Source organism: Theropithecus gelada, chromosome 1 (assembly GCF_003255815.1).
Source record: "Theropithecus gelada isolate Dixy chromosome 1, Tgel_1.0, whole genome shotgun sequence".
NCBI lineage: Eukaryota > Metazoa > Chordata > Mammalia > Primates > Cercopithecidae > Theropithecus > Theropithecus gelada.
The window spans coordinates 197,450,236-197,468,922 of NC_037668.1; the positions used below are offsets into that span (position 1 = coordinate 197,450,236).

At 35.1% G+C, this 18,687-nt stretch overlaps 1 protein-coding gene across 13 annotated transcripts in view; it reads right to left on the reverse strand.

Moving 5' to 3' along the window:
- Positions 1-559: 559 nt before the first annotated feature.
- Positions 560-18,687, reverse strand: part of DCAF6 (DDB1 and CUL4 associated factor 6) — a 141,809-nt gene continuing 123,681 nt past the window's right edge. For 11 of the 13 annotated variants that reach the window (XM_025356258.1, XM_025355911.1, XM_025356080.1 and 8 more), the window contains 5 exons: positions 12,587-12,725; positions 10,205-10,361; positions 9,479-9,567; positions 7,479-7,584; positions 567-1,033 (listed from right to left, as the gene is read on the reverse strand). In XM_025356258.1, the coding sequence (XP_025212043.1) occupies positions 969-1,033; positions 7,479-7,584; positions 9,479-9,567; positions 10,205-10,361; positions 12,587-12,725 (556 nt within the window). In that variant the 3' untranslated portion in view covers positions 567-968. Of the gene's footprint in view, positions 1,034-7,478; positions 7,585-9,478; positions 9,568-10,204; positions 10,362-12,586; positions 12,726-18,687 lie in introns of all 13 variants that reach the window. The other 2 variants (XM_025355682.1, XM_025355513.1) reach the window with 1 other exon arrangement.

Consider the following 18,687-nt stretch of genomic DNA (forward strand, 5'->3'; position numbering starts at 1 on the left):
AACATAGGTTTGAACTACATAGATCCACTTATATGTGGATTTCCTCTGCCATCCCTGAGACAGCAAGACCAACGCCTCCCTGTTCCTCAGCCTTCTCAACATGAAGACCTTTATGATCATCCATTTCCACTTAGTGAACAGTAAATATATTTTCTCTTCCTTATGATTTTCTTAATAACACTTTCTTTTCTGCAGCTTACTTTATTGTAAGAATATAGTATATAATACACATAATATACAAAATATGTGTTAATTGACCATGCTATCAGTAAGGCTTCCGATCGACAGGCTGTTAATAGTCAAGTTTTGGGGAAGTCAACAGTTACATATGAATCTTCAACTGTGAGGGGGGCTGGTGCCACTAACCCCTGGGTTGTTCAAGGGTCAGCTGTACCTTGGAAAGACAAATGATGGAAGTCCTTCTATGTGATTCCATCGCACATAAGTAAAAAAGGAAAACGTTGTTAAATCTAGAAAATACAGAAAAATAGTTGTCATATGCTACAAGAGATTGGAAAATTGTGGGTCAAAGTAGCAAGGCATTAAATAAAAAGTCAAATTCAGGGTATCTTAAAACAACCAATTTCTTTAATTAGAAAGCAACAAACATGCAAATGGCAAGTGTAGAAATTTATTTGAACCAACATTTTCACTATGATGAAAATTATTCTTCAACATCGATCCAAGCTCCCACATTTGAAGGTTAGGGAAAATATTGCACTTTGCATTTTCTAGCACTCCTCATACACGGCAAAAAGTTTTAAAAACATTCTGCTAGTTTTGTTTTATACAATCTCCCAAATTCATGCACACAATCATTCCAAACCAATGTTAGGTTATCCCCAAAAAAGGGAAAAACTCCAAAAACCATAACCTTAAAATTTCACTAAAGCTCTGTAAAGAAAAAAAATATAATAAATGTCTTATACAAATTTCAGAACATTTAAGTGCTTGCCAAAAAGAGTTTATTATTCCTCATCCTCATTTTCATTCTCTTGACCAGAGCCTTCTGATCTGTCACCCTCCAACCGGTCTGGAAACACAGATAAGAGAATCGCAAAGAGAAATACTTTTAGTAATTACAATTATAAATATTTTTCAATGCCTTTTATTTAAAACTCAATAAAAATCAGTTCACCACTATGTGTGGATGTTTTTTAGAGGTAAATAAAAGAGTAGAGAAAACACAGTATTATTAGCTTTGATTATGCATGTTATTCTAAAACATATAAAAATGAAAAAAGAAACCCACTCCTATAATCTTGATATATTATATTCTACTGCGGTGGTTTTCAAACAGTGTTCTTTGGAGTCTAGGTTTCTAAGGAGGTACATCAGGTGCTGCAAAGGGGAATGAGGAGGCGGCTGTGTGAAAGAAAATATGTGGACCATTGTTGAGGATTTGTGTAATTCTGTTTGTAAAATGATTTTTTAAAATTAAATACTATGTTCCAGGCATTGTGCTAAAACCTGAGGATACAATGGTGACCAAAACAGATTTAAGTTTCTGGTCTCAAGGAGCTTATTTAGGTTAAATACTCAAGTGAATATAAACTTACAAACTGATGAGTACAGTATGCTCTGTCAAGTTTTCAGGATTGACACTTGCTATTCTTCTGCTTGGGATACTTTTGCCCAACTCTTTAGGTATAAAGGTTCTTACTCATCTCAATACAACTATTATCCCCTCTGTGAAACTTCCTGGACATTTCCAAACAGGCTATCTGCAGAATTTTGAACTCCCTCCTCCACATTCTAGAATATCTTGTATGAACTTCATAATGATGATCCTAATTACAGTAACAGTTGTTTGCATGTCTTCTTGCAGACCAGACTGTGAGTTCCTGGAGGGCAGGAGTTACTTCTTTTTATCTTTATATCCTCAGAGCCTCGTATAGGATGTTCAATGAAGGTTTACTGAATAAATGAATGTAAGTTTTATGAAGGTAAGATACATTACATGAGGGTATTGTGAAGAAGGCAACAGAATGAAATCACTACCACCACTGAGATGGAACTAGAATGTTTCTGCCCCAGAAACATTTCCACATAGTAACATGGAAAATATTAAGGTTAAGCATAAGGAAAACAGTTCAGTCCCACTGTCAACAGCAAGAGAAGACTGAATCCTGAGATTTTATTTATTATCTACACAGGCTTAAATGCTCCCACTGGCTCCTAGGTCAACAGCTCCAAGAAAAGTACACTGAAGGGACTATATATCCCTTTTAATTGTTTAATTGTCCAAGTGAATTAGATTAAATCTCCTCTATACCAACTCTAATCCAATGTCAAACCAATGAGATAATGTATGTGTAACCTTTATAACCTTAATTATACAAATAAGTATTCAATATAAAATAAATGAACAAAATGAATAGACCTTTATAGATCAGTAAGGAATTTAAACACAGTAGAATTTCTGACCAATAAAACGCTACCTAAGGGATATTAGTATTAAAAAATTACATTGTTTTTATTGTGTGATACTTTCAAGAGAGAACAAAACATGAAGTTGCTATTCTACTTAATTAGGGCTCAGGAATGGGAAACCTGAGTTTATGACTGAATATATTCAAGAAACCTATTCTGTCATGTTAGAGCATGATAAAGCAATAACGGCCTATTTCAAAGTTGGCAGGCTTCTTACCCAAATTTCTTTTGATTGTCACATTATAAAGAAGATGGGGTAATAGAGAGTTAAGAAAAAATGTCACAGCCTTTAAATCAGTAGTGGTTAGACTTTTGCACTCAGAAGCACACAATAAAGAGACAAATGAGGGCCAAGAGTCTTTTACGATAGGTGACAGAATAAGTGACAGTGGCTTCTGAAATGAGGAAAGCAGAATAGTTGTTCTCTCCTCAAATCCAATTCATTTAAATGATGCACAATCACCTCTTCCAGAACATAAGCCCAACTTCTTGGAATAAATTAAATCTTCTGTTCATGAAATGCTACTGAAGTAGTAAGGCTGCAAAGCAGTTAAACACACAAATCTCTGGTTGGCAATTATGGACAAGAAGGTCTGAAGAACAGTGTATTCTTTTACATAAAAACTGGAAATGAGAATCACTTCTATGTATATTGTTTTTCAAAAGTAGGCAACGTCAAATTGCTTTTGTAAATAAGGTTTACATTTGTAGAAAGGTTCCTTTTATTCTGTTAGAATATTTCTTCAGGAAAGTATTTTTGGCAGGAAAGATATGATATGAAGAAATACTGAGTTTGCTGCAGACAGAGGGAAGGTAAATAAGAAAAAAATTCCCCAATGGAAGCCTGTGTTCCACAAAAAAATACTGTTGTTTTATTTTCCAGGCTATCCTTTACAAAGAATTTATTTACTTTCTTTAAAAGAAATAATACAAACTCATTGCTGGCTAGAGATTTGATACTAGATGTGTACTTATTTACCAGATTATTCAATATCTATTGAGCCAACTACTATGTGGTAGGCACTGTTTTAGGAGCCTAAAGACCCAGCTGCCAATTAAGACAAACTGGGTCTCTGCTCTTTATAAGCTTACTTTCTAAGGAGGAAGACAGACAACAAACAAGGTACCACCTGTATTTTTCTCCTCTAATCTGTAGTAAGACAATAAATAAAGAAACTAAAACTTAAGAGTGATAAGTACTTGAGGAAAATAAGGCAATGAACAAAGAATGACTAAGTGAGAGGGAAGAAATGAGAAGACACAGAAAGCAACTTTAGATTGGGTGACCAGGGAAGACTTTTCTTTCTTTCTTTTTGAGACTGATTCTCACTCTGTCACCAGGCTGGTGTGCAGTGGTGCAATCTCGGCTCACTGCAACCTCCGCCTCCTGGGTTCAGGCGATTCTCCTGCCTCAGCCTCCCGAGTAGCTGGGACTACAGGTGCGTGCCACCACACCCAGCTAATTTTTGTATTTTTAGTAGAGACGGGGTTTCACCATGTTGGCCAGGCTGGTCTCAATCTCTTGACCTCATCATGATCCACCCGCCTCAGCTTCTCAAAGTGCTGGGATTACAGGCATGAGCCACCACACTACCAGGGAAGACTTTTCTAAGGAGGTGATATTGGAGCTAAGTCCTCAATTGTATGTGAAGTCCTGGGGGCAAAGTTGGGCAGAGGAACAACAAGTGAAAAGGTCCTAAATGTGCTATTAAGCTTGATGAGTTTGAGGAAGAGAGGCCAGTATGGCTAAAATGTAGTGAGCTAGAAAAAAAGGTGGACTGAGTGGAAGTCAGAGGTTGGCAGAATGTATGTCATGTAGGACCTTGAAGGCCAGAGTAAGAAGTCTGGGTTTTACTTTAAGAGCAATTGGGAGTCCCTGAGAATTTTAGGAGGGGACGATATCTAATTTGTGTTTTAAACAGGTGGTCAGCAGACTATAGCCCATGGGCAAATACAGCCCACTTACTGATTTTGGTTTTGTCTGACACAGAGTCTCGCTCTGTCACCCAGGCTGGAGTGTAGTGGCGCAATTTTGGCTCACTGCAACCTCCACCTCCCGAGTTCAAGCGACTCTCCTGCCTCAGCCTCCCAAGTAGCTGGGATTGCAGGTGTGCACCACCACGACCAGGTAATTTTTGTATTTTTAATTTTTTGTATTTATCTTTTTGTAGAGACGGGGTTTTGCCATGCTGGCCAGGCTGGTCTTGAATTCCTGACCTCAGGTGATTCACCTGCCTTGGCCTCTCAAAGTGCTGGGATTACAGGCATGAGTCACTGTACCTGGCTCTGTTTTTATAGATTAAATTTTATTATAACAGAGCCATACCTGTTCATTTACATACGGTCTATGGCTGTTTTTGCATTACAATGGCAGAGCTGAGTGGTTACAATAGAAACCATATCTGGCTATTAACAAAAAAATTAATTGACCCATTTTGAAAGGATCCCTCTGGCTGCTGTGTGAAAATCAGACTGAATGAGGACAAGAGAAGTAGAAGCAGGCAGATCAAGGGTATGTAAATATTAGGTCTACTCTGGAGTAAAGTTAGTATCACTTACTGATGGAGTCAATCTGAAAACGATTTAATAAGTTACTGTGATCTCAATAGGATGACAGGCTTTGCAAACCCATGACAGAGAAATGATAATTATCTGTGCCAAGGTCCAGAGGTATAATGGGAAGAATGTCAAGAGATAATGCAGGGTTTTATAAGACATGTTAACACATTTGGACTCTACCCTAAGAATATGTGTGGGCAAAGGAGAATTTTACACAGGGCAGTAAAGTGATTCTAAGACATTCTAGAGGAGTCTAGAATGATCCATGCACACCATTGCCATCTTTTCAAAGCCTCTCAAAACTTCCAGGGATGTCAGAACTGCCTTTCCATCTCAAGAGGCCACTAGACTAGCAGTCTTTAGTGCATTATTCATGAGATGAACTTTGGTTGCTTTTTAAAAATGTAGAAGCTTAATCTCTATCCAGCTAAAATGAACCAGAATCTTTAGCAGGTGAGACCTAGGTAAGTATTTGTAGTTTGTAAAAGCCCTACAGGTGATTTGAAGAGGATCCTTCATTAAAAATCACAGCTCCAATAGAAAGAAACTGTCTTCTATCTATTCCCTGGACTTCCTAGGAAGCCTTCTGGAGTAATGGATGAGCCAAGAGGTACTTTGTGGCTACCATGTGCTTATTTGATCCAAGTCCATTTTTAACTCTCCTGAACATGCACACATTATTGTACTTGGAATGCAGGACACTGGATAGGAGAGGAAAAGAGTGGTTGACTAACTGACCCATCAAATAACTAGATATCTTAAGGATAAGGGCAGCAGAAATACAACTCTTGGGCACTTTATTCTATCTAGTATTTTGTATAAGAGAAGCAAGAAGACAAGCTGACTAAATCAACTAGAAATTGTCTTTTTGATTGCTGGCAAAAAGAGATGAAAGAAAGAGAATTTTTATATTATAAAACATCTTATCTAATTCTAAAACCAAAGAAGGATGGTAGTAGCTATTAACTAACCAACCATTGCCACATTAGCACAAATTAGATTTTTGTGCAACTGGAAAGAGAATTTTCTGCAGGAAAACTACTGAAGAAGAGCCATCCACTAGATGGGTAAGCACATTTTAGGTGTCATTACCAGTAAATGTTTTTCTTGTTTTAAAATGCGGCTTCCTCAAATGTGGAATTCAAATGGATGAATTTTACGGGTTACTTGCTGTTATTGAACAAAATATATTTTTAAAAAGTTAAAGTGTTATTATAATTTAATAAACAGAGGAACCCAAAGAAGTATTACAAAAACATTTTGTTGGTCTACTAACATTTTTTGTTTACATTCCAGGTTTATTTTTTGTTGTTATTTTCACCATTTGAAGTTTTCCCTCCTTCCTGGTAATAGTTAACATTTACATTTGAGGATTATTTTCTCTCTAATTCTTTTAATTACAAACATATGGGTCTTCTTTCAATTTTTCAGATGTGCTACACTTTCTCTCCTCTGTAAGGGCTTAGAAAAATGCTATCTGCTGTCTACTTTGTGTGGAATACTTGTTTCCATTCCCCACTCTCTCTGAGGAAGTGATATTTAGTTCATTGCTCATGCAGTTCTTAAAATAAGAAGTTATCTTAACAGAGTGAGGATGGGAGGGGACAGCACGATTATAAAAACGCTGAGGTGGGAAAGAGTTTGATGTATCCCCAAAAATCAAAGAGGGCCAGTGTGGATGGAGTAGTCACAGAAGAAAAGAATGCTGTAAATCAGCTAGAATAGTTTGAGATTAGACCATCCAGAGGTTTGCATGTCATATCAATGATTTCAATATAGTTCTGTAAGTGAAACTTACAGTTCAAAGGGGAGTAAGGGCTTGGTAGCTAATTTCAAATTCTGGCTTTAACATTTATCAGTTGTGTGACTTGGGCTAACGATTGGAGCTAAATGAGGATAAAACTGTGAAATAATTAGTATAAGCCTGATACATTATAGTTACTCTATAAATGGTAGCTATTATTATTAAATGAGAGCTAATACCAAACGTATAGAGACATTTATGAAATCAGTGAAGAGTGATAAACTCTTTTGTTTGATAAACATATTTTGCTTATAACAGATACTAGACCTTTTGTTATAAATTATTCGATTCCTTCTTGAATATTAGTTGTAATATATGCATTTTTATGTATCTGTGGCACTGCACCTCAGAGTTTATCTAAAACAAAAAAATACTGAAAAAACAAACTGAGGTATGTTTCATTTCTTAGCATGTAACGTTTATTTTTGTCTGGGCTATGACTGATTTTCAACAAACCTACCATTAAAGAATATGCACTATATCTTAAGGTCTACAAATGTAGTTCATGAGGAACTAAGTTACTGTGCTAAGAACAAGCATTCACAGAAATCCTAGTTTAGAAGTTAAGCTACCTTCATTTTGTGATATTAAAAAATATATAAACCCCTTTAAAGTAGATGTTAAATAATAACATGTTTTTCAAATATAAAAGTGGTTTTCGTAGTATACTTAAAGTTCCTACCAGCTCGGATATGATTCAGTGAAGCCAACATCCTCAACATGAAAGAGGCTGGAACTGTAATGGTGTTTCTAGTTTCTTCCAGCATGAGTTCATTTCGAGTTATAACCTACAAGGCAAGTTAAAAATCATATCAAAGATCAAAGAGTAACTGTACCTTTTCCTTGAAGATCAGGCAAACAATAAACAATCAGCCAGTACCAGGAGGAATTACTTCATTCTTTATGCATCTGATGTCTACATTTCTGCCTTAAGTCTATTCAATGCCAAACAATCACTGTAGCTTGCATTTAAAGGAGGAAGGTCAGAGAACACAACTCTTTCAACTGGCAGAAAAACAAAGGTCAAACTTAAAACATGAGGCTGCTTAAAACAGTTAAGAATTTAATTTAGCTTTTACTTGCAATTTCTTTCTGAGAGCAATTTACTTTGTAGGTTCCTTGTTTTCCCTACAGGAGAACTGATAACTTTAGCGATACAATACAGTTAAATTATTATCCATGGGCCACTTGAATCCGTTCAGAAGATGTTGCCTTGACTGAAGCAGAGTAGTCTTCAAAAATAAATTTTGGGGCAAGGGTTAACAAGGAACTGAGCCTTAAGTACCAAGAATAGTACTTGAATATTCGTGAACATCCAGAGATGCAATATGTAACCATGAGCAAAGGAAAAAAGTGGAAAAGCAAAAAACATGGCAAAGGAAAAAAAGGATGAAAGGAAGAGTATCAGATGAAGAGAAAGATGCTACTCTGATCAACAATTCCCCAATACTGAAATAATAAATTCCCAACTCATTAGGGTGCCTCACAGGGCCCTTTATAATCTTACCCTCACCTACCTGTTTAGTTTGATTGAGCTACTTTTGTGCATGTACTCTAGGGTTCCAGGCACACTGATGGTTCATTTACCCTCTCATGCTCTGGCACATGCTGATCCTTCTATCTTAAATGCTCCTTTGCTCCCAATCTGCCTGGTGAACTATTCTCAGACTTCTGTCCAATTCTTATTTCTTCTGTGAAGACCTCTCCACCCCATCTACCCCACTTACAAACACAGCTGTTCCTCTCTGTGGGCTTCCGAAACACTGTGTGTATACCTCTGACGGACACAGACCCCACTACAGTATGTTCTAGTTGTTTACATTGTCTTTCCTACTAAACTCTGAGGGTAGGGCTTTATCTTTTTTAAACCCAGCATTATGTATAACATACATCAAGTGTTTTATAAAGGTCTATTCAATGAGTGAAAGTATACATGGGAATTGTGCTACGAACAGTCAGTCTAGAGTAGTGGTTTTCCAACTTACTAACATTTTTAGCAATGGATTCTCATTTTCATAAGAAATAGTATATGAGAACCCACAAATAAAAACCCTGGCTGAAGTTGGGGAGGAAAGGCCCAGAGTAATGCCTTCCTATTATCTACCTTCCCTCTCCCAATCCCAGAAGAAATCTAGAGCTCCAAAGAACTCAGGTTGAAAATACCGTTTCAACAGGCTTAAAAATATCTTAAAATATAATGATAAAGGAAAAGATTCTTCAATCATTTGTGCTGCTATATACTAATTCTGAAAAAGAAAGTTCCATTTCCTTTTTAAGAAAAACTCAAAATGGAAAAATAGCTATACTAAAAATTGAAAAATTGCTATGCTTTTGGAGAAACAGCCATAATAAAATTATTTTCTTAAAAGGACAGAATTTTTTGTGTGTGATTCTTTATTGTAATGACGTGAATACTCAAACCTGTTTTTCTTAAACTACACACTAATCTGGTATTACTGATGATCAGTATTATAATTAGTAAGCTACTATTTTGATTTTACCTCCCTAGTATTATAGACATACTTTTACCTTAATTTTTCTTTTTCTTAAAATTTGACCTCCTTAACTGCATTAACTTGTTTCATATTAGCAACTAATAATAAACGGTTTTAATTTTTCTTAGGGAAGCATTTTAGGAACAAATTGAAATATGGTCTATAGTAAGTACAATAAAAATCTTACTTCATCAGCAAGTTTTCGGTTAAAAATCCTTGACTCTTCTAATGGTGACCAGATCTTTATGTCATAATCTATGCCAGATGAGGCTAAAACTAGAAATGAAATTTACATATTAATATGAAACCTAGAAACATGCCATTAATTCAAGACATGCTTATATTATGCATATATGTATATATAGCAAAACTGAGCTTGAACAGCAATTGTACACTACACATTTAACTGTTAATTGAAAATATTATTTTGACAATTTCCTAAAGTTATCCTAGAACATAATTTTAAGACCATGTTGAAGTCACTCCAATTCACTGTTGAGGTCACTTATTCATTGTTCTTTTATGAGATATGTGGGCAATTTCAAAAAGAAGACAAGAGCAATGCTCTTTTGTTCTGATAAATTAATTCAGACATGGGAAGACTACAAATGACTGGATGTTCAATTTGGATATACAATAAAAAGTTCAGTCATATCAAACCTCTTACAGCTTGTAAAACTTAGAAGAAATATTGGGAGGATAAACTTTCTAACCTATTTTCTTTTACTTTGTGCAAAAAGCAGATTATAGGGGTGTCTGAAGTTCAAGTACAGCTATTATTGACTCTAGTGGTGCCTAGTCAGATAATTTGGATTATTCTTATAATATTAACAACTAAAAAAAAATTTTTGTGTGTGTGACTGATGAGTCATACAAATAATTTCTAGCCCTCACCCTAGAAATGAGATCTTACTTGGGTCAAATGGATGTGGCTGCAGGCAGTTTACCACATGATTATCAGCTTCCAGAAGCATCAAATGCTCAGCAGTGTGCCGATCCCAGATGAAAATGTGGCCACAGTCAGAACCACTCATTACAAAGTTAGCACCCCAGAAATTGGCTTCTTTTATCTAAAGGTTGAAAAAAATTATTTAAAAATTCAAATCAAAGTTATTAAAACAAATATTTATGCTGTTCTTACAATTTTTTTCATTCTTACATTTTTAAAACACTGCCTTAGAAAATAGTAAAATTAAAAATTGATGCTGGGCACAGTGGCTCACACCTGTAATCCCAGCACTTTGGGAGGCCAAGGCAGGAGGACCGGCTGAGTTCAGGAGTTTGAGACCAGCCTGGGCAATACAGTGAGATCCTCTCTCTCTAAAAAAAAATTTGACAAAAGTCTGTCTTCTAGTTTCTTTAAATTATGATAGAAATTCATCAGCAAGGGTAAGATGGCAGTAAGTAATAGAAAATCCCCTTTAAGAATAGGGATTTTGCAGGCCGGGCACGGTGGCTCAAGCCTGTAATCCCAGCACTTTGGGAGGCCGAGACGGGCGGATCACGAGGTCAGGAGATCGAGACCATCCTGGCTAACACGGTGAAACCCCGTCTCTACTAAAAAAATACAAAAAACTAGCCGGGCGCGGTGGCGGGCGCCTGTAGTCCCAACTACTCGGGAGGCTGAGGCAGGAGAATGGCGTGAACCCGGGAGGCGGAGCTTGCAGTGAGCTGAGATCCGGCCACTGCACTCCAGCCTGGGGGGCAGAGAGAGACTCCGCCTCTCAAAAAAAAAAAAAAAAAAAAAAAAAAAAAGAATAGGGATTTTGCTTTGTTCAATACTGTATTTATAGCACCTGAAACAGTCCTTAGGACACAATAGGTGCTTAATTATTTACTGCTAAATGGATAAATAGGATTTCTGGGTTTTGGACAGTGTAATGGTAATATGTGTGTGTGTGTGTGTGTGTGTATATATATACATATATATATATATATATGTTGTTGAACTTTCCAAAAATTGTACCAATTTAGCTCTATAAGACTATGAAATAATTCACAGAAAAAAGAAATCATCTTTTGTATTTTGCTTTAGACTCAAAGAATAGAAAGCACCAATTTTTCATTAACTATTATAAGCTAACACAATTGAGAAAGATATAAACATATTTAATTTTTGAAGCAGAATAAAAGGCATATGATATACTGGAATAGTTATAATGACATTTTTAAATGAATGCACACAAGTGAAACATCAAAAATCTTTGTATTTCAAACGAGGATTTTAAAAACCTTTAACTGCAGCTGCTACTTTGCCGTTTTTGGTGCTCTCACAAAAGAGGGAAGACAATTTTATTGTTATCTGAGCTACTGTTACATTTACTTATCTTCTCCTTTCTCACTCCTTCCTCTAATTATGTTCATACTAACTTTTAGGCAATAAAATGCAAGAAATATAAATTGGTTACTTCTATTAATAATGAGAACCTTTTAAAAATGAGTAAATTGTAACTAGCAATGATATTTATAGAAAGAGCTAATTACTTCCCCACCCCAAATGTTAATTTTTTAACCTAGATCCTAAAGAAAGCAAGATACAAATTCATCAGCAAGAGTAATACAGCAATAATAAGGATTAAAACTGATTCTGTAGATACCTTATGATGCAATGAATATGAGGAGAACACCACTTTCTAGATATAAAGGGATCAGAGTAACAGTTACACTAGTCATCTCAAAAACTTTTCTTATTAAGTAATTAATATCACACTGGGTGTAGAAACTTGTAGATTGTAAAACCTACAAAAAGATTTTAGAGATATTTCTGGTCTATTCTTATTTCATCTGGTAAGTCACTAAAACAAATTTTCACTTGTCGATCTTGAAAGTGGTAAAAGTGGCCTGACTATATTTTGCAATCAACTTAGATTTTATAGATCCAAATCCTTCTCTCCAAAACTAACAAAGAAAGCTAATACAAGCTAAAAAAAAACAAAACAAACAAACAAAAAAAACAAAAAAAAAAAAACTACCAGAAACTTTTCAGGTAGACAGTAAATGTGCGAGAGCAAAAAAAAAAAAAAAAAAAAAAAAAAAAAAAAAGCAATGATTACTTGTATAAACTAAAAATTTTTTTAATCTACATTTTTTTTAGTAGAGTTTTCTTGTAAAAAATAATGGTCTTTCACAATATATTATAGGACTAAAAGAACCATGTTGGATAAAGAGATAACCAAAGATTTAATAAATGTAATACTGAAATCCCACTGGCAATATATGAAGATAAATCATTATGGAAAAACATTCATAGTATGAAACTGCAATTTCACCAAAAAATGCCATGAACATTTGGTACCATTGTCCTGGAGTTGCGATGGCCTTTATAAACCATTTTTACTAATGGCCTTCTAATGTTCAAAGTATCCAATTCTTCCATTTCTTTCCGTTCTTTTCTCCGTCTAAAGAACTCCTGAATACGGGCAACAGCAGAGCGTCTATGAATCACATATTAAAAAGCAAAAATAAATAAAAATATTCACAAAGAATGATAATGAGAAGCTGATGGAAATATAGTACATCTAGGAAATACATGAACATATTAGCTCAATAAGGCACCCCCAACCAAAAGCATAAAAAGGCAGACACAACAGTGAGACATAAGACTAGTTGAGTTACTACAACAAAGTATTTTAGTTAAAAGATCACTTAGAAATTTGATACTGGTTGAAAAGTAAAGGCAATAGCATGCGGCAAACTGGTTTTTAAAGGGCTATTTTATAAAAACATAATACAGACAAAATTCATGTGCAATTTTACTATAAATAAATTTTATCCAATGTTCTCTCCCCTCTTCTCCATATTAAGAAAACACATAACGAGAAATGAAAAGAAACTAAGGGTAACATATAATAGCAGTGGATAGAATTCTATTTTGAGATTTTATTTAAAATACTCCTTAAAGAAGTTCCAAAAACAGACTACTCTAGGTAAAAAGAATAATGAAACCCCGTCTCTACTAAAAATACAAAAAATTAGCCAGGTGTGGCGGCAGGTGCCTATAGTCCCAGCTACTCAGGAGGCTGAGGCAGGAGAATGGCATGAACCCATGAGGCGGAGCTTGCAGTGAGCCAAGATCGCGCCACTGCACTCCAGCCTGGGTGACAGAGCGAGACTCTGTCTCCAAAAAAAAAAAAAAGAAAAAGAAAAAGAAAAAACAAAAAACAAAAAAAAGAGAATAAATATTAATATATAAGCAATAAAACAAGGATCTTCAAATAGCATCTTCTTTATGGACTCCATATTACGGATTTGGAACTAATGAAGCAGATTTTACTGTCCTAAGAAATGGTTTGGTGACAGAAATGAGATTGAAGAACAAAGGATTCTTAAAAACTGATTTAACTATTAAAGTAAACTTCTCCTAACACATATTACTTAATAATTTTGTCAGTTTGAATTTATTTAAAATATTATATTTTGACACATAATAGACCAAATGTCCATAATCTTTAAAAAGTTTACAAATCAGTAAGAAAAACAGATCTCATAACAGATAACAAGTATATAAAAGATGCTCAGTCTCACTAACAATAGGATAAAAACAAAAAACTGATCTTCAAATGTTTATTAGATTGAAAAGACTTTTATGTATATGAGAATGGTAAGAGTTCAGGAAAACAGGCATTACTGACAGGAGTTTGAAGTGGTTTTTACACATAAAAAAGATATTGTAAACTTTTTACTAAATATAACACATATACAGGAAAGTTGAAAATCATAAGGTAAAAAGCTCAATGAATTTTCGCAAACAAAACAGGTCCATATAATCAGCACCAGTATTTAGAAACAGTATAACCAGATTTCCTGAAGTCTCCTAAGTGCCCCATTCCCATCATTACTGTTCCTTTTAAAGGAAACCATTATTCTGACTTCTGATATCATGAATTAATTTTGCCTGCTTGTGAACTTTAATTAAGTGGCATAATACATTATATTTTTTTGTGTCTAGCTTCTTTAGCTCAAAATTATGTTTGTAAGATTCATCCATGTTGTACTTGGCTGTAGTTTATCCATCCTTTCTGCTGCAGAGTATTACTTGGTATAAATATATTAATATTTATCCATTCTACTGTTGGTGGACATTGGGTTGTCAACATTTTTGATTACCAATATTAGGCTACTATCCACATTTGTGTATGTCTTTTGGCAAACTATGTACATACTTATGTTGGATATATCCCTAGAAGAAGAGCTGCTGGACCTCAGTATGTGCATAATGTTCTGCTTTAATAGATACTCTCAAACTGAAGATCTATTTGTGGTTTTCCAAAGTGGCTGTATAAATTTACACTCCCACCCATAGTGTAAAATTCCAGTAAAATATATTTTTGAAAAGAAATAAAATAATACAAGCTTTGACTCAGCAATTTAACTTTTAAAAAAATGTATATTATAGAAAAATTTAAATATGTAAATACATAAACTTTTTTTCACTGCACAACTGTAATTGAGACATATTGGAAATAATCTAAATACTCATATAGAAAGAATAGGTTAAATAAATTATGCCACATCCATACAATGAAATACTTATGCAGCCATTAAAAAGGATATGAATGATCCATAAACAACCACATGAAAGATATCACCATTATACTGCTTAATCAAAAACACAGGCTAAAGAATAATTCATAGAATAAAACTATATATGCATAGAAAGGGTTTGGAAAGATGGACATTAAATTATGACTAACAATTTTTAAAATAATGATGTAACAATTATATACTTCTACTTTCATAATAAAAAGATGTTTACTTTTTCATCAACTAAAATGGTATACTTTAAGTTACACAGACTTACTTAAAAAAGTGTTTTAAAAACTTTTTTCTATGCTAAGTATATCAAAGAAAAAGGAATCTCCATATACATTTTTAAGTTAGATACAGTTAGAAACTCCCAGAAAAGCTGACATGTTTAGTTTACTCTATCTCTTTCTGATTGGGAGGTGAGAATGGGAAGGGTAGAGAGGTCAAATATTCTCGAAAGAGACATACTTAAGACACATAGGCTTGGATCTCTCTATCATGTTTCTGAATGGAAGAAAAAGGAACAATGAATCAGTTACAAATATGTGATTAGCAAGAAACTAATAAAGAAAAAACTCTTTTGCTAAGAAAGTAGAGTTATAGGTAGTAGAAGAAATAACTGTGTTGCTAAGCCAAAGGACATAAGAGCTATAAATGGGAAAAAATTATGCAACAAGAATTTAGATGGCAGCTCAAACCATTTATTTTATCACTCAGGCTGGAGTGCAGTGGCGGGATCTCAGCTCACTGCAACCTTTGCCTCCCAGGTTCAAGTAATTCTCCTGCCTCAGCCTCCCAAGTACCTGGGACTACAGGCCTCCACCACGTCTGGCTAATTTTTGTATTTTTGGTAGAGATGGGGTTTCACCATGTTGGCCAGGCTGGTTTCGGACTCCTGACCTCAAGTGATCCACTCACCTCAGCTTCCCAAAGTGCTGGGATTACAGGCATGAATAACCGTGCCCAGCTTCAAATCATTTAAAACAAGATGTATGGACAAAATTAAGGCTGTATTAGTAAATGAGGTAGTAATAATTATGAATAAATGAGAACTGTATCAAAGCATAAATGTTCATTTAAAAAATATGCTCTAGGCCAGGCACGGTGGCTCACCCCAGTAATCCCAGCTACTTGGGAGTCTGAGGCAGGAGGGCTGCTTGAGCCCAGGAGTTCAAGATCAGCCTGGTCAACACAGTAAGCCAATCTCTAAAAAAAGGTGAAAAAAATTAGCTGGGCATGGTGGTACACAACTGTAGTCCCTGCTATTTGGGAGGCTGAGGTGGGAGGATGGCTTGAGCCCAGTAGTTCCAGGATGCAGTGAGTTAAGATCATGTCATGTATTCCAGCCTGGGTAACAAAACAAGGATCTATCTCTTAAAACAACAACAAAAACCAAAACTCAAGAAATCTATGGGCCAATTAATACAAATAATAGAAAAGGAATGTGGCTGGATACATAATCATATACCAGTTAACTGCATTTCTAAATATCAGCAAGGGACAATTAGCCTAAATTTTAAAAGGAATGCATTTATAACAGCAACCAAAAGTGTCTTTAAGTTACAAAAAATATGTGTAAAACTTGTTCACAGAAAAATACAATGTTACTGAAAGATATTTTCTAAAAGGCCTAGGCTGAGCATAGCAGTTCACACCTATAATCCCAGCAGTTTGGGAGGCTAAGACAGGAGGATCCCTTGAGCTCAGGAGTTTGAAACCAGGCTGGGCAACATAGTGAGACCCCATCTCCACGAAAAAATCAAAAAAATAAGCCAGGAGTGGTGGCACACATCTGTGGTCCCAGCTACTCAGGAAGCTGAGGTGGGAGGATTGCCTGAGCCCAGGAGGTCGAAACTGCAGTGAGCCGTGATCATGCCACTGCACTCCAGCCTGGGAGACAGAGCAAGACCCTGTCTCAAGGAAAAAAGAAAAAAAGACCTAAATAATTGTAGATATAACATTGTATAGTAAAGATAAACAATTTTCACCCAAATTTATTTTACAAATTTATTACAACTATAAGCATATTCTGATGACTTATTTGTAGAACTTAATAAAATCAACCAAAGGACAAAGAATAGCCAAGATCCTTCTAAAAATGAATAAAGAGAAAGAAGGGTCTTGCCTTAGCAGCCATTAAGATTTATTACAAAGCTATAATAATTACAAAAGTATGATACTGATAGAGAGACAAATTGTCTGATGAAACAAAACAGCCTAGAAACAGATTTGTGTTATATAAATCTTTGTAATATGACATACGTGGGATAGCAGATCACTGGGAAAATTCACCATTTCATAAATGAACAGGGGAAAAACTGGCTATCTAAATGGGGCAGGGAAAAGTTACACATATACATCATAAACAAAAATCATTCCCAAATAAATTAGTAACTTAAATGTCAAAAGTAAAACTTCAAAAGGAAATATAGATAAATTTTAAAATTCCAGATAAGGACTTTGTAAATAAAAGAAAGTGATAAGCATAAAAGATTGATAAAACTTAACTATGTGAAAATTAAAAATGGTTCATCAAGAAACAGCCTAAAAACAGTGAAAAACATCATAAAATAGAAAAAATATTTGTACACTAATACATGATAGTGGATTAGTATCAAAAATGCATTAAGAATTCTTATAAATCAATAAGGAAAAGAAAAACAACTCAATTAAAACAACCCAGTAGAAAACTAGATCAGGACCGGGTGCAGTGGCTCACGCCTGTAATCCCAGCACTTTGGGAGGCTGAGGCAGGTGGATCACTTGAGGTTTAGGAGTTCGACACCAGCCTGGCTAACACAGTGAAGCCCCATCTCTACTAAAAATACAAAAATTAGCTGGATGTGGTGGCATGCACCTGTAATCCCAGCTACCTGGGAGGCTGAGGCAGGAGAATCACTTGAACCTGAGAGGTGGAAGTTGCAGTGTGCTGAGGTTGTGCCACTACACTCCAGCCTGGTGACAGAGCGAGACTCCATCTCAAAAACAAACAAAAACAAACAAACAAACAAACAGATCAAGAGATCAGGCTGAAAAACAAGAGATGCATAATCTTCTTTGTAAATTGGGCAACGAACATCAAGACCACGAGATATTACTGTACACCAAATCAATCAGAAAAATCAAGATATGTGACAAGAATCAGTGATGTGAATAAACATGATTTTTAAAAAATACTGTTATATATTGTATTTAATTTACACTCCCACTTTGGAGAACAATTTTAAATTATTTTGTAAATGGTCCATTCCTAGGTATATACCCAAGAAAAACTTTGTTATCAGGAGAAATATTTGAGAATGCTCAAAGCAGCACTGTTAATACCAAAAACTAGAAACAACCTAAATGTCCATTAACAGGAAAATGGATAAACTGTGGTTTAGTCAAACTTATTATTAGATAGCAGTAAAAATGACTGGGCAAGAGCTACATATAACATGGATGAATCATAGTAAGATAATATCTGAGGAAAAAAAAAAGCCCCAGTCTTGTATACAGTATGACATCATTTTTATTTAAAGTTCAAAAGTGGGTAAAAATTTATGTTTATATGTTTATGTTTTGTTTTGTAAAGCAAGGCATGATAACCATAACATTCACACACTGGTTACCACTGGTGTGGTAGGCAGATGGACAAAATAGGGTGAACAGGTAGATTTAAGTTACAGCGAGTTTTTTAGTTCTTGGATTGGTTGGTGGGCTCGTGGGTATCTAAAGAAAGAAAAGGAACCAAGTATGAACTAACAATAATAGTGTGTCATAAACCAAGAATTATAAAAATACAATTCTCCCCTTCCTCAGGTTAGATGAGGGGGTCCTTAATACTCTCAAAGCCCTGCAAAGCTCTGTCAATGCAATTACTGTATTGTA